Here is a 13,132-nt window from a genome sequence, read left to right on the forward strand (position 1 = left end):
TGATGCATTTGTTTTTCTCAGTTCATACTTTTCACTGTCTGCAGGGTGACAGTATCTTGGCAGATTCTGCCACAGAGCAGCTGGAATTTATTGCTCTATCTCAGAGGACTGGTGACCCAAAGTACCAGCAAAAGGTAAATCCAAATTATACTTATTTTTGGCCACCTACTTGAGGATTTTAAATTCATGTAGGATCTTATTGTAAAAGCCCTCCCAACCTCTCTTCAGTTTCTTTGGTTTTCTTAATTTTTAGTAAGATTTATGCTTATCAAAAACAAACCCTGAAACAAGTAATCCTAATAAAGGGAGAAGGCAACTAACTGTCCCACTTCTTGCTTTATGCTAGAAGCAAATGTAGGTGTCAACTTTATCTTTGGAAAGTATTTGTATTAAAGGGAAAAGTCCATAAAAAATACAATCTAGACGAACAAGATGTTGGGCGTGATTTGATACAACTTTAGAGTGGTCCGGATTTTTCCTCATAAATCTAGCTGGAAAGGAAGGTAGATTAATGCCTAGAGAATGAAAATAAAAGTGCAAATCAGAAATTCTTACCCTAGATTCCCACTTCCTTACATGCCTATCATCCGTGTTACGGAAAACCTTAATCTCTTCCAAAAGTTCTCCAACTTTCAATCATTCCACAGCCTCCTCTTTTTTTTTTTTTTTTATAATTGTTCCAGAGCCTTCTGAAAGACATGTCCCAAAAACACAGCATTGGATCACCCCATAGCAATTAATGATTGAAGTCTCTCTTTGTGTCACCATCTGTGTCAAGAAATTCACTTGTCAAAAGAATTGTCAAGAAATTCAAATGAAGTTTAGAGTTATCCCACCAAAGATATTTCCAAATTCTCGCTCTTTCTCTTGTGTGGAATTTCAACCAAACAACTTTGTGGTTATCCTTAAATTTTGAAAATGCTTTTTCAATTGCCATCACCATGTGAAGAATTCACCTTGTTGCTATGCTAAGTTCCAAGTATTATAAATACTTTCAATAAATATTCTTTATGAACTTTTCGTTCCTTCTTGATCCAACATGACCACTTGTCTAACTAAGCTTTATTCTTTAATCTCTAAGATCTGAAGTCTAAGTTGCCTTTCTCCTTGGGACCATACCACTTTCCAAATAATTTAAGGATATTTCTTCGATCATCTTTATCATTACAATGGTAATTCAACATCGTTACTGTTCATTAGTGACAATCAAATATTTTTTTCTTGTTATGATTTATTTGAAAGGCTTGCTTTATACTGTAACACACTCACACACAATGGTGAAATAATGTTAGATATCTGTTCTGTTTTTTCTTATTAGAAATTAAATTCATCGAATTGTTTCTTGTCTGAGCTCCCTATCAATTTGCTTCTACTAAGCGGAATGGTTTTGATACCTATGTTTCAGGTGGAGAATGTTATCACAGAGCTTCATAAAAACTATCCTGCTGATGGGTTGCTTCCAATCTATATTAATCCTCATTCAGGAACAACATCATACTCAACAATCACCTTTGGTGCCATGGGTGATAGGTATCTTTTCTATTGTGGCTATGATGAATGCAAACTTGTGATGTGTCTGAGGCTCTTATCGTTGACAGTAGTATGTTTAACTTAGTTGACTGTCATGCTAGAAATGTTTATATCTTTTCAGTGGAAGCAATGTTTGACTTGATTTGCATTCTAACATTTGTTAGAGTCGAGTCCTATGAGATTTTTACGTTTGGCTTATTGAACTATGAGCCTCATGAAGCTGAGGTAAGGCATGCTTACGGCCTTATTCTTATTGTAGGAACAAAAAATATCCCCTTCCAATCGGATCTGTTCTAATCCGATCCAACTCGTAAACCCGGTTCAAAAATATAAGCCGATCGGCCTCTTTGGCCGACCCCCCTCTATTGTTCTCCCCTCTCCTCTCCTTGTTACATCTAGGTGGTTTGGCTACTATGGTCGACCCCTCACTATTTTCATCTAAAGGAGGTTCAACCTCCTCAAAGAGCCGACCTCTTACTATTTCGCCCAAAGGAGGTTCGGCTTCCTCAAGGAGCTGACCCTTTGCTATTACATTGAAAGGAGATTCGGCCTCCTCAAGGAGCAGACCCCTTGTTATTTCATCCGAAGGAGTTTTGGCCCCGCTAAGGAACTAATCCCTTATTATAACATCCAAACAAAGTTCGGTCCCCTAAGGGAGCCGACCTTTTTCTCAAACACTTAAAGTGATTCAACCAAGTTCTGTCAGTAGTAGCTACTACTGCTTCTTCCCCTTCTCTTGCTTAGTAAAATATGTTATTACTTCTTCTTCTATTCCTGCTCCTGCTTAATAGCTGATGCTATTATTTCTCCATCTCCTGCTCTTGCTTAGTAGTTGATACTCCTATTCCTACTTTTGGGAATTACTTTAAGGAGATTGATAAACTGAGGGAATTGTGTAAAACTACCTGAGTAACAACATAACAAAATATTATAACTAGTCCCCATAAAACTATAAAACTAACAAAGGTCATTATAACATTCCCTACCACCAAGGTAAAACACCTACGGTGCCCGAAAGAGTTATAGATACATAACTCGACTGAGTCAACTCGAGAAACTGAACAGTCACCGAGTTAGAATAGTTACATATTTAAGACCACTCCTCATGTAGGTTACAAGAATTATGAGGAGTTGGTCTTCAATATTAAAGCATCATGGGCTTTTATTACCATAAATACTTGGCAACATGGGTGAGTGGTTACAATTGAATTTACTACTCCCATTAAAGAGTCTACTCTATAATAGAGAGGCTTCTCCCACTTAAACTTAAGGCACAAGCCACACACAATTCTAGTATTCTTTTTTGCCTTCTTGCTCGACAATTTTCATCAAGTGCTAACTTAATCATTGGAGGCTCCTTAGCTAGCACCACACCAGTGTCTTTTCAGGTAAAGGCCAACGAAAAAAAACGATCCAGAAAAGGAAGGTTTTTCGGAGAAGACGATCGAAAATTCAGAGGATCATCGAAGAAGAAGATTGGAGAATCGCATTAATTGTAGTAGGGATCTCAAGGAGTCGGAGATCTAAAAAATCTCTTACACTTATGATGCCTTAGTAGTTCTGTATCGGTTTGGAATCTCAATTCTGTTTTGCGTTCGTTTTGGGACCTCTTACTCAATGTCTTATTTTGTCTCCGATGGGTTTTGCCGAGATGCTTCCTTCTGGTAAGAAATCGAGATGATACCCAGGAGTATGTGTCACGTCCCAAAATCCTAACACACATCCCCATGATTAAGTGTTAGAATCTCGAGGTGTGATAATTTTCTCATACAATGATAATCTTATAAAATACCATGATTTCTGACAATGATACAATATACTGCAGCGAAAGCATAACTAAATACGATACATACACAAAAACAATAGTTTTAACTCTCAATTCCCATATTTATATAGCTCATAAAGAAATATTGGCACGTAGGGTGAGTATCAGGGGAGTTACCCAACAGGAAACGTATATTTCTAAATCATAGTCCTAATATGCAGATTAATCACACAAATACATTTGTAAACAATGCAGGTTTATTAAAACATAAATCCATCTAAAAGATCTCCATATTTGTGAAATAAAACATTACCATAAGCTTGAAATATGAAACATACAACATCAACCCGTAATATAACATACAATGACAAAATACTATAATAAAGAGTTGAGGGTCACGACTGATGTGCACATCTCAGTCAAGATACAATTGCTCCAATACTTTACCATTGTGGAAGCCCATCGTTAGTTCTTGATTATATAGACAGTTTTTGCCATACTTGGGTGGTTGATTTTCCGGCTCAGGTTGGCCGTTGACCAAGGTCTTAAGAAACGGGCCAAATAAGTTGGTCATTCTCTCCTGACTATTTGAGACTGTTAATGATCATTGACTAGTCATCTTCGTCTATGTCAATCTAATGTGCATGTGATCTTTAGTAAAACTCTATCATTTATACAACTATCTTTACATCTTGTTCTCTATCAAAGATAGAAAGGTAACTCTCAGATTCCTGTTGTGATGTTAAGTTTTTATGCATCTCATACTACACAAGAAATCAGACATCGCAACTATTATCCTAGAATAACGTGTCACTTCGGAAGTGGCACAACACATTATTCTTTGTAGGCTTTCACAATCTCTTTAATAGATCACTAATATATTATAGAAATAAAATTTTCATTTTTTTTTTCAAAACTTGAAAATTTCATTTTTCTTACAAAACATGAAAAAATTTCTTTTTGAAAACAGAAAACATTTCTCTTTTTCAAAAACATTAAACGAAAAATAATAGTCAAGTATGTGAGTTGAATACCCTGTTTATCACTCAACATGATACACCTTTCTTTTCTTTTATTGTTTGATACATTTCATTTTTTTTTCTTTTGTTTTTGTGTCTTACATAACAATGAGCCAAAGCATTTTCACTATTTTTTTTCGTGTCTTTCACGATCATTTAATCAAAGCAGTCTCACATATCTCTCTTTCGTGACTTACACAGTGTACGCCAAAACATCTCACCACTGGGTACTCACTCTATATACACACTCCAATGAGAATCAAGTTCTCAATAACATCACAAGTTATCACATCTCTAGTGTGATTTTAATATAAACGAATTATAATCTGTTTTAAATCATTTTTTCCCATCAATCCAGAACTTTAGTTTTCCTTTATAAAGTGAATAAAACCAATTTTTTGAAATCACAATGAAATACACGAACATCAAATAATTTTCATGCTCAGTTAATTAAAATCATTGAAAAAATTGTTATAATTTTTCATTCTAAAATGCTTTCGAACATCCCCTTTTTTTCCACAACGAAATTTCTATTTCTAAACTAAATGGTTAATCATAGTTTCTGATTAATCATAGACTATGCTTGATTAGCTCAGAACCATGCTCTATTATTCAAGTTAGTTTAATAATAAGAAACATTATTTATTTTTAATCAAAACCAATTCTAGAAGAAACACTTTTACAATTAAAACATTTTACAAGATTCTTTTTGTGCATCAATAAAATCTACTATACAGTAAATACAACAACGATATATCAAACTTCTAATCTAATATGCGTGGATTTTTTTTTTTTTTTTGGTGCTAAATACATATATTGAACATAGATTTTGAAATAACTAATTCACTTTGAAACAAAAACATTTTTAAAACAAATCTATGACCACAATTAAGAAATTGGAAGTTTCCTATCTCATCAAATTCAATTCTTAGCTTCTGAACTCGGCATCCAGAATCTTTATTCAACTAGTCCAACTTTTTATTCACTTTCACTTCCTAACGAGATCACATCTAAATTAAAAGTCAAGAGACAAACAACTTTATGAGACGATTTCTCTCAATAGGTTTAACAGAAATAAACATGAATTAACTCCTTATATTCATAAATATTCTTCTAAAATATCCTTTTGGATCAACTAACTTAAACATTAAATCAGGCTCACACAAAAGTATGTTTGTCGATAGTTTTAAACCAACTAACAATACATGATTGACTAAAAAAAGACTATCTCATCACAATTATGATTAATAATTAGCAAATTTCATAAAATTTATTCCTCGACACTTAATAAATTTTTAGGGGGCATTACAATATGCATCATCTCATAGAAGAACCATAAGTAACTAATCTTCATTCTATTAGTGTATGTGACTTGTAACATGCATAGAAGATAAGCAACACATTCTTTGCTTAATTAAGTATTGAATATATGCTTGTATAATGCATTTTCAGATGTTTTGTACCGATCCCAAACTTTTGGGATAAGGTTTTGATGATGAATGATGCATTTGAACTCCCCCCCCCAAAAAAAAAAAAAAAAAAAATCTCGTTCCACTAGCTTAGTAGGATGTTAAACGAGACTGAGACTTTAAACCTTGTTTGCGTGTTAAAAGGAATGCTAGCAAGCTACACACCTTAAAGGCTGTTACCAATACAGTGCTGTAAAAGACAGAACATTCTAATTTAATGCAAGATGCAAGGTAATTTTCTTGCCTTTAATGGTAGTTGATGTGTGCCACACCTTTGAGGCATTGCTTACTAGCACTACGCTCTGGTTAAACTTTAAGTTCGTCCTATTAACAGATGTACACCTTTGATAAATTCATATGTTTTAAACACACTTTCTCACTTACTACCGGATTTTTTATACCTGCTTCTTTTTTATTTTCCACTAAGCAAGCAAAGATTTCTTTTTAAGGAACATGATACATGTATACAGGGGCATACCCCCTAAATTACATCACCCAAACAGAAGAAAAACCTTCAAATGGTAGAGATGCAAGAGAGTCCATCACAAAGGATTTGTTGGATCTTGATGAATATTTCTTCAAACCATCTGCCACCAAATTATTTAGTCTGAAAATGCATTATTGCCATTCTTCTTTAGACAAGTGATCCTTACATATTCTTGCTCAACCATCAGCAGTCCAGGGATAGAATCCATCCTTAAGGATTCAAAAAATAATCTTTGAATCAGTTTCCACGATTGTTCTCCTTTCCATTTGTAAACATTCTGTGTCATGGCTTGGATCCCTTAAGAATGGTTATCACCTCTTCTTGCTACCAATTTCCTTCCCTTTCATCATGATTGGAGATTTATTGTCAGAACTCTGGCTTATTCTTTTCTTTTTTTTCCTCTTAAAATTTGGATATTACCTTTGTGTCCAAGTCTACTTTTCTTGATCTCGGTGGAGCCTTCTTATTTTGAAGTTTATTCTGGATTTATGTTTAAATAATGAACTCTGACAAAATATATTCTTGGGGACTTCATTATTTCTTTAAAGAAATGTTCATCGTCAAATTCTAGTTGTGTGAGATCATCTCCTTCTGTTCTATTCAAGAGATTTTCTTCGTGATTCTGGGCTTCTTGTTCTTTTGGTGTAAGATCTTCAAAGAGTTTAGAGGGATCTTTTTTGAAAACTTTTTAGTTTGTTAGGAAGTTTTTTGTAACCTCTTTTCTTGGTTTGTCATCTCAACCTTCCTTTTGTTTTGCTTGTTTCTTTCCCTTGATCTATCATAAAAAATAAAAAATTCCCATATAAGTTCTGTTAGTAATTGGTAATGTTTTCATTTGTTAATTTTCACACTTTTTGGAAAGTGAAAAAAGTGATTGTAGTTTTAACATCTCTATGTGCCAGATAATTCTTAACTCTTGCCTTCTTACTGGAGAAGTTGCTTTCTATAATTGTGCTCCTATTGTACTTTGATTTTGGTTAACTCTGAGGATTAACCATTGCAGCTTTTATGAATATTTACTTAAAGCGTGGATACAAGGGAACAAAACTGAAGCTGTAAAGCATTATAGGTAAGAAGCTTTGATTGCCTGATTGCCCTTTTTTCTTTTTTGGAAAATAATGTGTCAGTATCTGCAAAATTTCTTTTGATTAATGGAAAATCACTTTTGCGTCATATCTAGCATGACAATTGCTAAGACAATCTTCAAGCTTTAATTTTCAACAAAATGTGATGAACTTAATTTTGTTGCTCTATTAGTTATCTCTGTTGTATTAGGAAACCTTGCCATACAACAAATTATTAGTAATTGCTTCATGAATTTGTAAATTAGGGTGGTGCATCACATTTTGGCATGCTCGATGAGAAGAGAAATTGTATTCTCCAAGATAGAAGAGTAAATTCAAGTGGGAAGAGAGAAGATTTACTATTTTATTGTTTCAGACATGGATCTGTAGATCAGTTGGTTGACATATTACAATGCAAATTTGAGGTTATGGGTTCAAGTCCAGCTTACCCATACAAAAGACATAGTAGATGTTTTTACTATTTATAGTAAATCTTGAATTTATTGTACATGGTGGACCACATCCTATGTTCAAAGCCCACTTGCAACCCCTAACTTTAACCATAGACTATGTAAAAGGGAAAATATAACAGAAAGATATTTCACAAGAAATTTCATTTTTAATAAAAGTTTATGGTACTTTCTTTCTTTTGATTGGTAATGCTTCTTTTAGATCTAGTTCACTAAATTTAATGATTGACATTTAGTTTTAAAAAAGTTAAAATGTTTCATCTTTTTGTTGTTTAAATTGTCCTTTTCTTTAGTCTTCTACTTTTCTGATTAAAAATGAGTGAATAAAAATTTAAAGACTTCTTGATAACAAGATTTGTTCCTATGATATCTGAAACAGAGAAATGTGGGAAACTTCAATGAAAGGTCTTGAAAGCTTGATTCGGAGAACCACTCCATCATCCTTCACATACATCTGTGAGAAGACTGGAGATTCTCTATCCGACAAGGTAGTTTTCTGAATACCAAAAAAGGTACCTCTATGGAGCTGTTTTATCTGTGCTCTTAAACGGTATTTTAATTGTTTAATTTTCTAATTGTATGCAGATGGATGAATTAGCATGCTTTGCGCCAGGGATGCTGGCTTTAGGATCATTTGGTTATGGCCCTGGAGACCATGAGAAATTTCTATCACTTGCAGAAGAGGTATCTAGTACTCCTCAAATTAAAGTTAGCATAACGTTGGCAATAAATAAGGCTTGATAAAAACTTTTTTATTTTTTTTATTTTAATGGATATTAGATTTTTTTTTTTTTTTTAAACATAAAAGGAGGTTCAAAAGACCACTTCATACTTGGAAATAACAAAGGGGCTTAAGCCGGCATCTAACACTAAACGAATAAAAGCCCTCAATTAGTAATGATCTTTGTGAAGAGGATGCTCCTTTCCTTCGTCGATTCTGCTATTTTTTCTTTTATCTTTTTGGATTCCCCATCCTACTGCAAAGGAGTTAAAGCCCACAAAATCCTATCTCTATGCAAGAAAGTCTATGTTTTGTCGACTTCTGAATAACCTTAGAATAGATTAGGGAAAACACTATGGAGTATTAATGTGTAAGAAGTGGGACCATACCTAACTAGCAAAAGCGCGATGAATGAGAAAATGGTTGACAAATTCACCACAAGGCTTATAGCGGAAGCAAAAGTTAAGCATAACAACCATTAAGGCCTCTCCTAAATTTGAAGTACCATGACCAATGAATCTCTGAAGAGGCAAATTCTTTTTTGATGAAATAGCTATGGAAACTGCCAAAAAAGGGGTGAGGCATTACGTAACAATCCTCCCAAAATCTATCTACTTGCCCTACCTACCCGAAATTCAAGTTGTTTACGCAAACAAAATTTTCGTTGTTCCTTTCGACACACTACAATCATATGTGCCGTAATGACTCTCTCCTGTACATTCTCTTGATTTGTCCCAAATTTCCATTACCATTTTACTAACCATGCTGAATTCATTAGTCTAAAGCATCTAAACCCTAGGTTTCCAATCTTTTTTGTTTTGCATCAGTTTCCATTTCATAAGATGAAAATTACAATTTCCTCCTGAATCATTCTAATGAAAATCTCAAATGAACCTATCTAAATGAAGCTCTGCACACCTAGGGGTTGTGAATACTAATAGGAAGTAAGCCGGGGTACTTTCTAAGGTACTTTTGGTCGAAGTCACTTCCCCCCTTTGAAAAGATATTTTGCCTTCCACAAACCCCATTATTTCCCCCACCTCTCAATTATTGGGGTCCCAAATATTTTGACAACTTCCTAATGTCAACTTTTAGGTAACCTGCCAAACAGAAGAATTGTTACATATTGAGGTAGGGCAGACTACGTGGTCAACAACAAATTTTTATTTTTTTCGTCAACTTGGTGCCACCATTATTTTGTGGTGCAAAATATAAATCATTCAGTGAATTACAAATGCTACAATACCTAGAATGCATTTTATCATCTAGGTTCCAATGGTCTAGTCCTTTGTACGTGTTTTTTTGGCTATTCAGCTTAGACTTCTTTGTTGGGTTAAATGTAGCTTGCTTGGACTTGTTATAACTTCTACCAGTCAACACCAACAAAGTTAGCCGGAGAGAACTATTTCTTTAATGCTGGACAGGTAAAATACTTCCATTCTGATATTAGTTATGTGATAACTGTTATCTGATGTAGATTATTTTTATTTTATTACGCTCATGCCCTTCTTAGTCTTTTCCTATTTATTATGCATCTCTATAAATAGGATTGAAAGAATTAAGAAATATATCTTTTTCTCTATTCTTTCAATCCTATTTATAGAGATACATAATAAATAGGAAAAGACTAAAAAGGACATGAACATAATAAAATAAAAATAATCTCTATCTAATAACAATAACACCGTGATCTGATGGTTGCATGCTTTATACACAAAACGCAGGACATGAATGTTGGTACATCGTGGAACATATTGAGGCCAGAGACAATTGAATCACTTTTTTACTTATGGCGTCTCACAGGGAACAAGACATACCAAGAGTGGGGTTGGAACATATTCCAAGCATTTGAAAAGCACTCCCGTATAGAGTCAGGATATGTTGGACTGAAGGATGTAAGCACCTCCCAAACTGCTTTGGTTCTCTTCCAATTAAGTTACACTGCATTATAAATTATGGGCATTCACCAAGCGAGAGACATTTCTCCATATGTTCAAGGAAGCATGGTTTAAAATTCGTTTCGATCCAATGTTTCGATTTTCTGAAAAACCAAAACAATCTTGAAACATTGCGAAACATTCCCCAAACATTCAAAACATTTAAAAAAGTCTTTCACATGAGACCATGGTCAAAGGGGCATGTCATCAATTTGAAAACACAAGGGTATGTCAAATATTTACCACAATACAAGGATATATCGAATATATATCAGAGGGACTGCTCTATAATTTAAATAACTCGTCTTCTACATCAAGACATTCATCTAAAATGTTAGAGAAGAGTGCAGAAACGGTGGAAGCAGCAACAGCCAGCAGGTACCCCTCCCACCCTATGTCTCTCTCTCTCTCTCTCTCTCTCTCTCTAGATCTCCCGCAAATCTCTCCCCCTGATCTCCCACAAATCTCTCCCCCAGATTTCTCTCTTTCAGATCTCTCTCTTAAATCTCTCCGTAGATCAGAAAAAATTCAATGAAAATGATAGAAACCTTAAATGTTTCGAATTCAAGGTTATTTCATCTTGACAAAGTAAATTTCCAAAATGTTTCGTACGAAACATTGCGAAACGAATTTTTGAACCATGCAAGGAAGTACCTCAGGCTTTTGATGATACTACTGCCCTACCAATGGCTGTTTTTGTGTTACTGTACATGATGGCGTATTGATTTGATAGGTCCCATCAATGGGCATGCTCATCCATTGTGTGGTGTGATACTCTCACCATCGATGGTGGAACACCAACCTATATATATCTCAAATATACTAAACCTAACCATCCAATTAGTTCCTGTTAGTGGCAAAGAACGTATTATGATATATCCTATACATGGAACATGGTTATGTGGATTGAGGTCCTCATTTGGGGCACGTGATTTGCCACGTTGACCCAAAGTTCATGGTTTAGATTAGGTTTAAAAACAAACCTTATTTTTGCTTGGTCAAAAGCATAAAAAATGGATACCTGACGAACTCTCAAATTTAAGATGTGCTGATTAATGGTGTGAGAAATATCTTAAATTTTTGCAGAAGTTTAAAATGTTATGCTCTAAACCCTCCTTGCACCTCATTGGGTTTTTTGGTGCCACGTGGACGTGCGGTCCTTATATATATGATCCTTGTAGTTTATTCTTTTTGTATGAAATAACCCATTGTTTCAAGTATCTACAAGCTGTATTTTGTATATTTCTTCATAATCATGATCTACATGCGTTTACCCTTTCAAGCCCAAGCAATCCATATATATATATATGGATATACACACGATTATGGTTTTCTCATTTAGGAAGAACTTGTGACTTGTCTTATTGTCACATCTATTTTAAGCCACACCTTTGACCCAATAAGGATATTATATATATATTTAATTCTATTTGGTCAGTTATTTATTCTCACTGTATTGGCCTCCGTTAAAGATTTTGGGACAGTTTTGTCATTATATTATACATATCTATTTGGGGTAAAACTAATCAGTCAGTGTTATTATATATTGCAGTGCTGTCTAAGTGCTGCCCTATGTTATTCGCTGCTGATTTTTGTTGTCTTCAGGTCAACTCAGGTGTTAAAGACAATATGATGCAAAGCTTCTTTCTTGCGGAGACACTGAAGTATCTCTACCTCATGTTCTCACCTTCCTCGGTCATCTCTTTCGATGAGTGGGTATTCAACACAGAAGCTCACCCTCTGAGAATTGCGGGTCATCATGACCATAAAAAGAATATTGGAGGATTAGATGCACAACAGAAACCACCCGTCAGGATCCGTGCCAGGAAGGAAGTTCGATCGGGATATGAGTAGGCTCCAATCCTCCCATTAATATTTTGGGTTTTGACATTTTGTTCTGGCGTCGATTGTCTTTCAAATTTTCTGGTGCTAATCAGATATCCAGAGGTTTCAATAGTACCACTTCCTTGAACTGGATTGAGGGCCTAAAAGCCAATTTCCATCAGGAAATTATATGGCTATATATAATCTACCTATTTATGAGTGAGTAGGGATGATAGTCATAAAGATTGACTGGGACTATGGATACACTTCAGTTGCGGAATAGTGGATTCGTAGTAGCATACATTGCAGATTAGTAGTTGATATTCTATTTCTTTACAAATGTCAGTTTTTACCGTGAGCCCGCCCTTCAATTCTTGTAGTGAATGACATGTATTTTATAGAGACCTTGTAATTGATTTTCTTAATGAAGACACAGTGTTCAAGTTTTGAGGCTTATTTATTAAGGGATGGTCGTGATGCAGAAAGTACATCGAATCTCTTCATTATATCTAAAAGTCTCTATGGATCCCTTTTTTTCTTCATTTTTTACTTGTTAAAAACCTTGCAAGCCCGCCTAGCATGAACATGACCATTACATTCTCCCGCTTAGACACTTCTGTTTTCCATGCAAGTAGGTGCTCTCTTTGCTGCATGGTTTCAAACACTTGACCTACCCTTCAAGGGTCGGCTTTCCACTAGGCCAACCCCTTGGTGTTGGTGTCTCATTTGGTTTACAAGATCTGCTTATTTTTGGTCATCCAGAATAATTCAACTGCTAAGAAAATTTTAAGATCTTAAAACTTTCTTTGGGTTTGAGATCTCCTTATGGTAACAGGTGTATTTTTT

At 34.7% G+C, this 13,132-nt stretch overlaps 1 protein-coding gene across 1 annotated transcript; it reads left to right on the top strand.

The window, feature by feature from the left end:
* The first annotated feature begins 2 nt into the window (after positions 1-2).
* LOC147381049 (mannosyl-oligosaccharide 1,2-alpha-mannosidase MNS1-like) lies at positions 3-12,750 on the top strand. The gene is made up of 8 exons (XM_086430915.1): positions 3-134; positions 1,406-1,530; positions 7,274-7,339; positions 8,184-8,292; positions 8,390-8,488; positions 9,869-9,949; positions 10,250-10,420; positions 12,068-12,750. Exons 1-8 carry the CDS (start codon positions 3-5, stop codon positions 12,314-12,316), a joined length of 1,032 nt encoding a protein of 343 aa, XP_086287041.1. The 3' UTR covers positions 12,317-12,750.
* The last annotated feature ends 382 nt before the right edge of the window (positions 12,751-13,132 follow it).

The sequence above is a fragment of the Akebia trifoliata genome, unplaced genomic scaffold (assembly GCF_017979445.1).
Source record: "Akebia trifoliata isolate Shusen 1 unplaced genomic scaffold, ASM1797944v1 Contig00799, whole genome shotgun sequence".
In the NCBI taxonomy this organism is placed as follows: Eukaryota; Viridiplantae; Streptophyta; class Magnoliopsida; order Ranunculales; family Lardizabalaceae; genus Akebia; species Akebia trifoliata.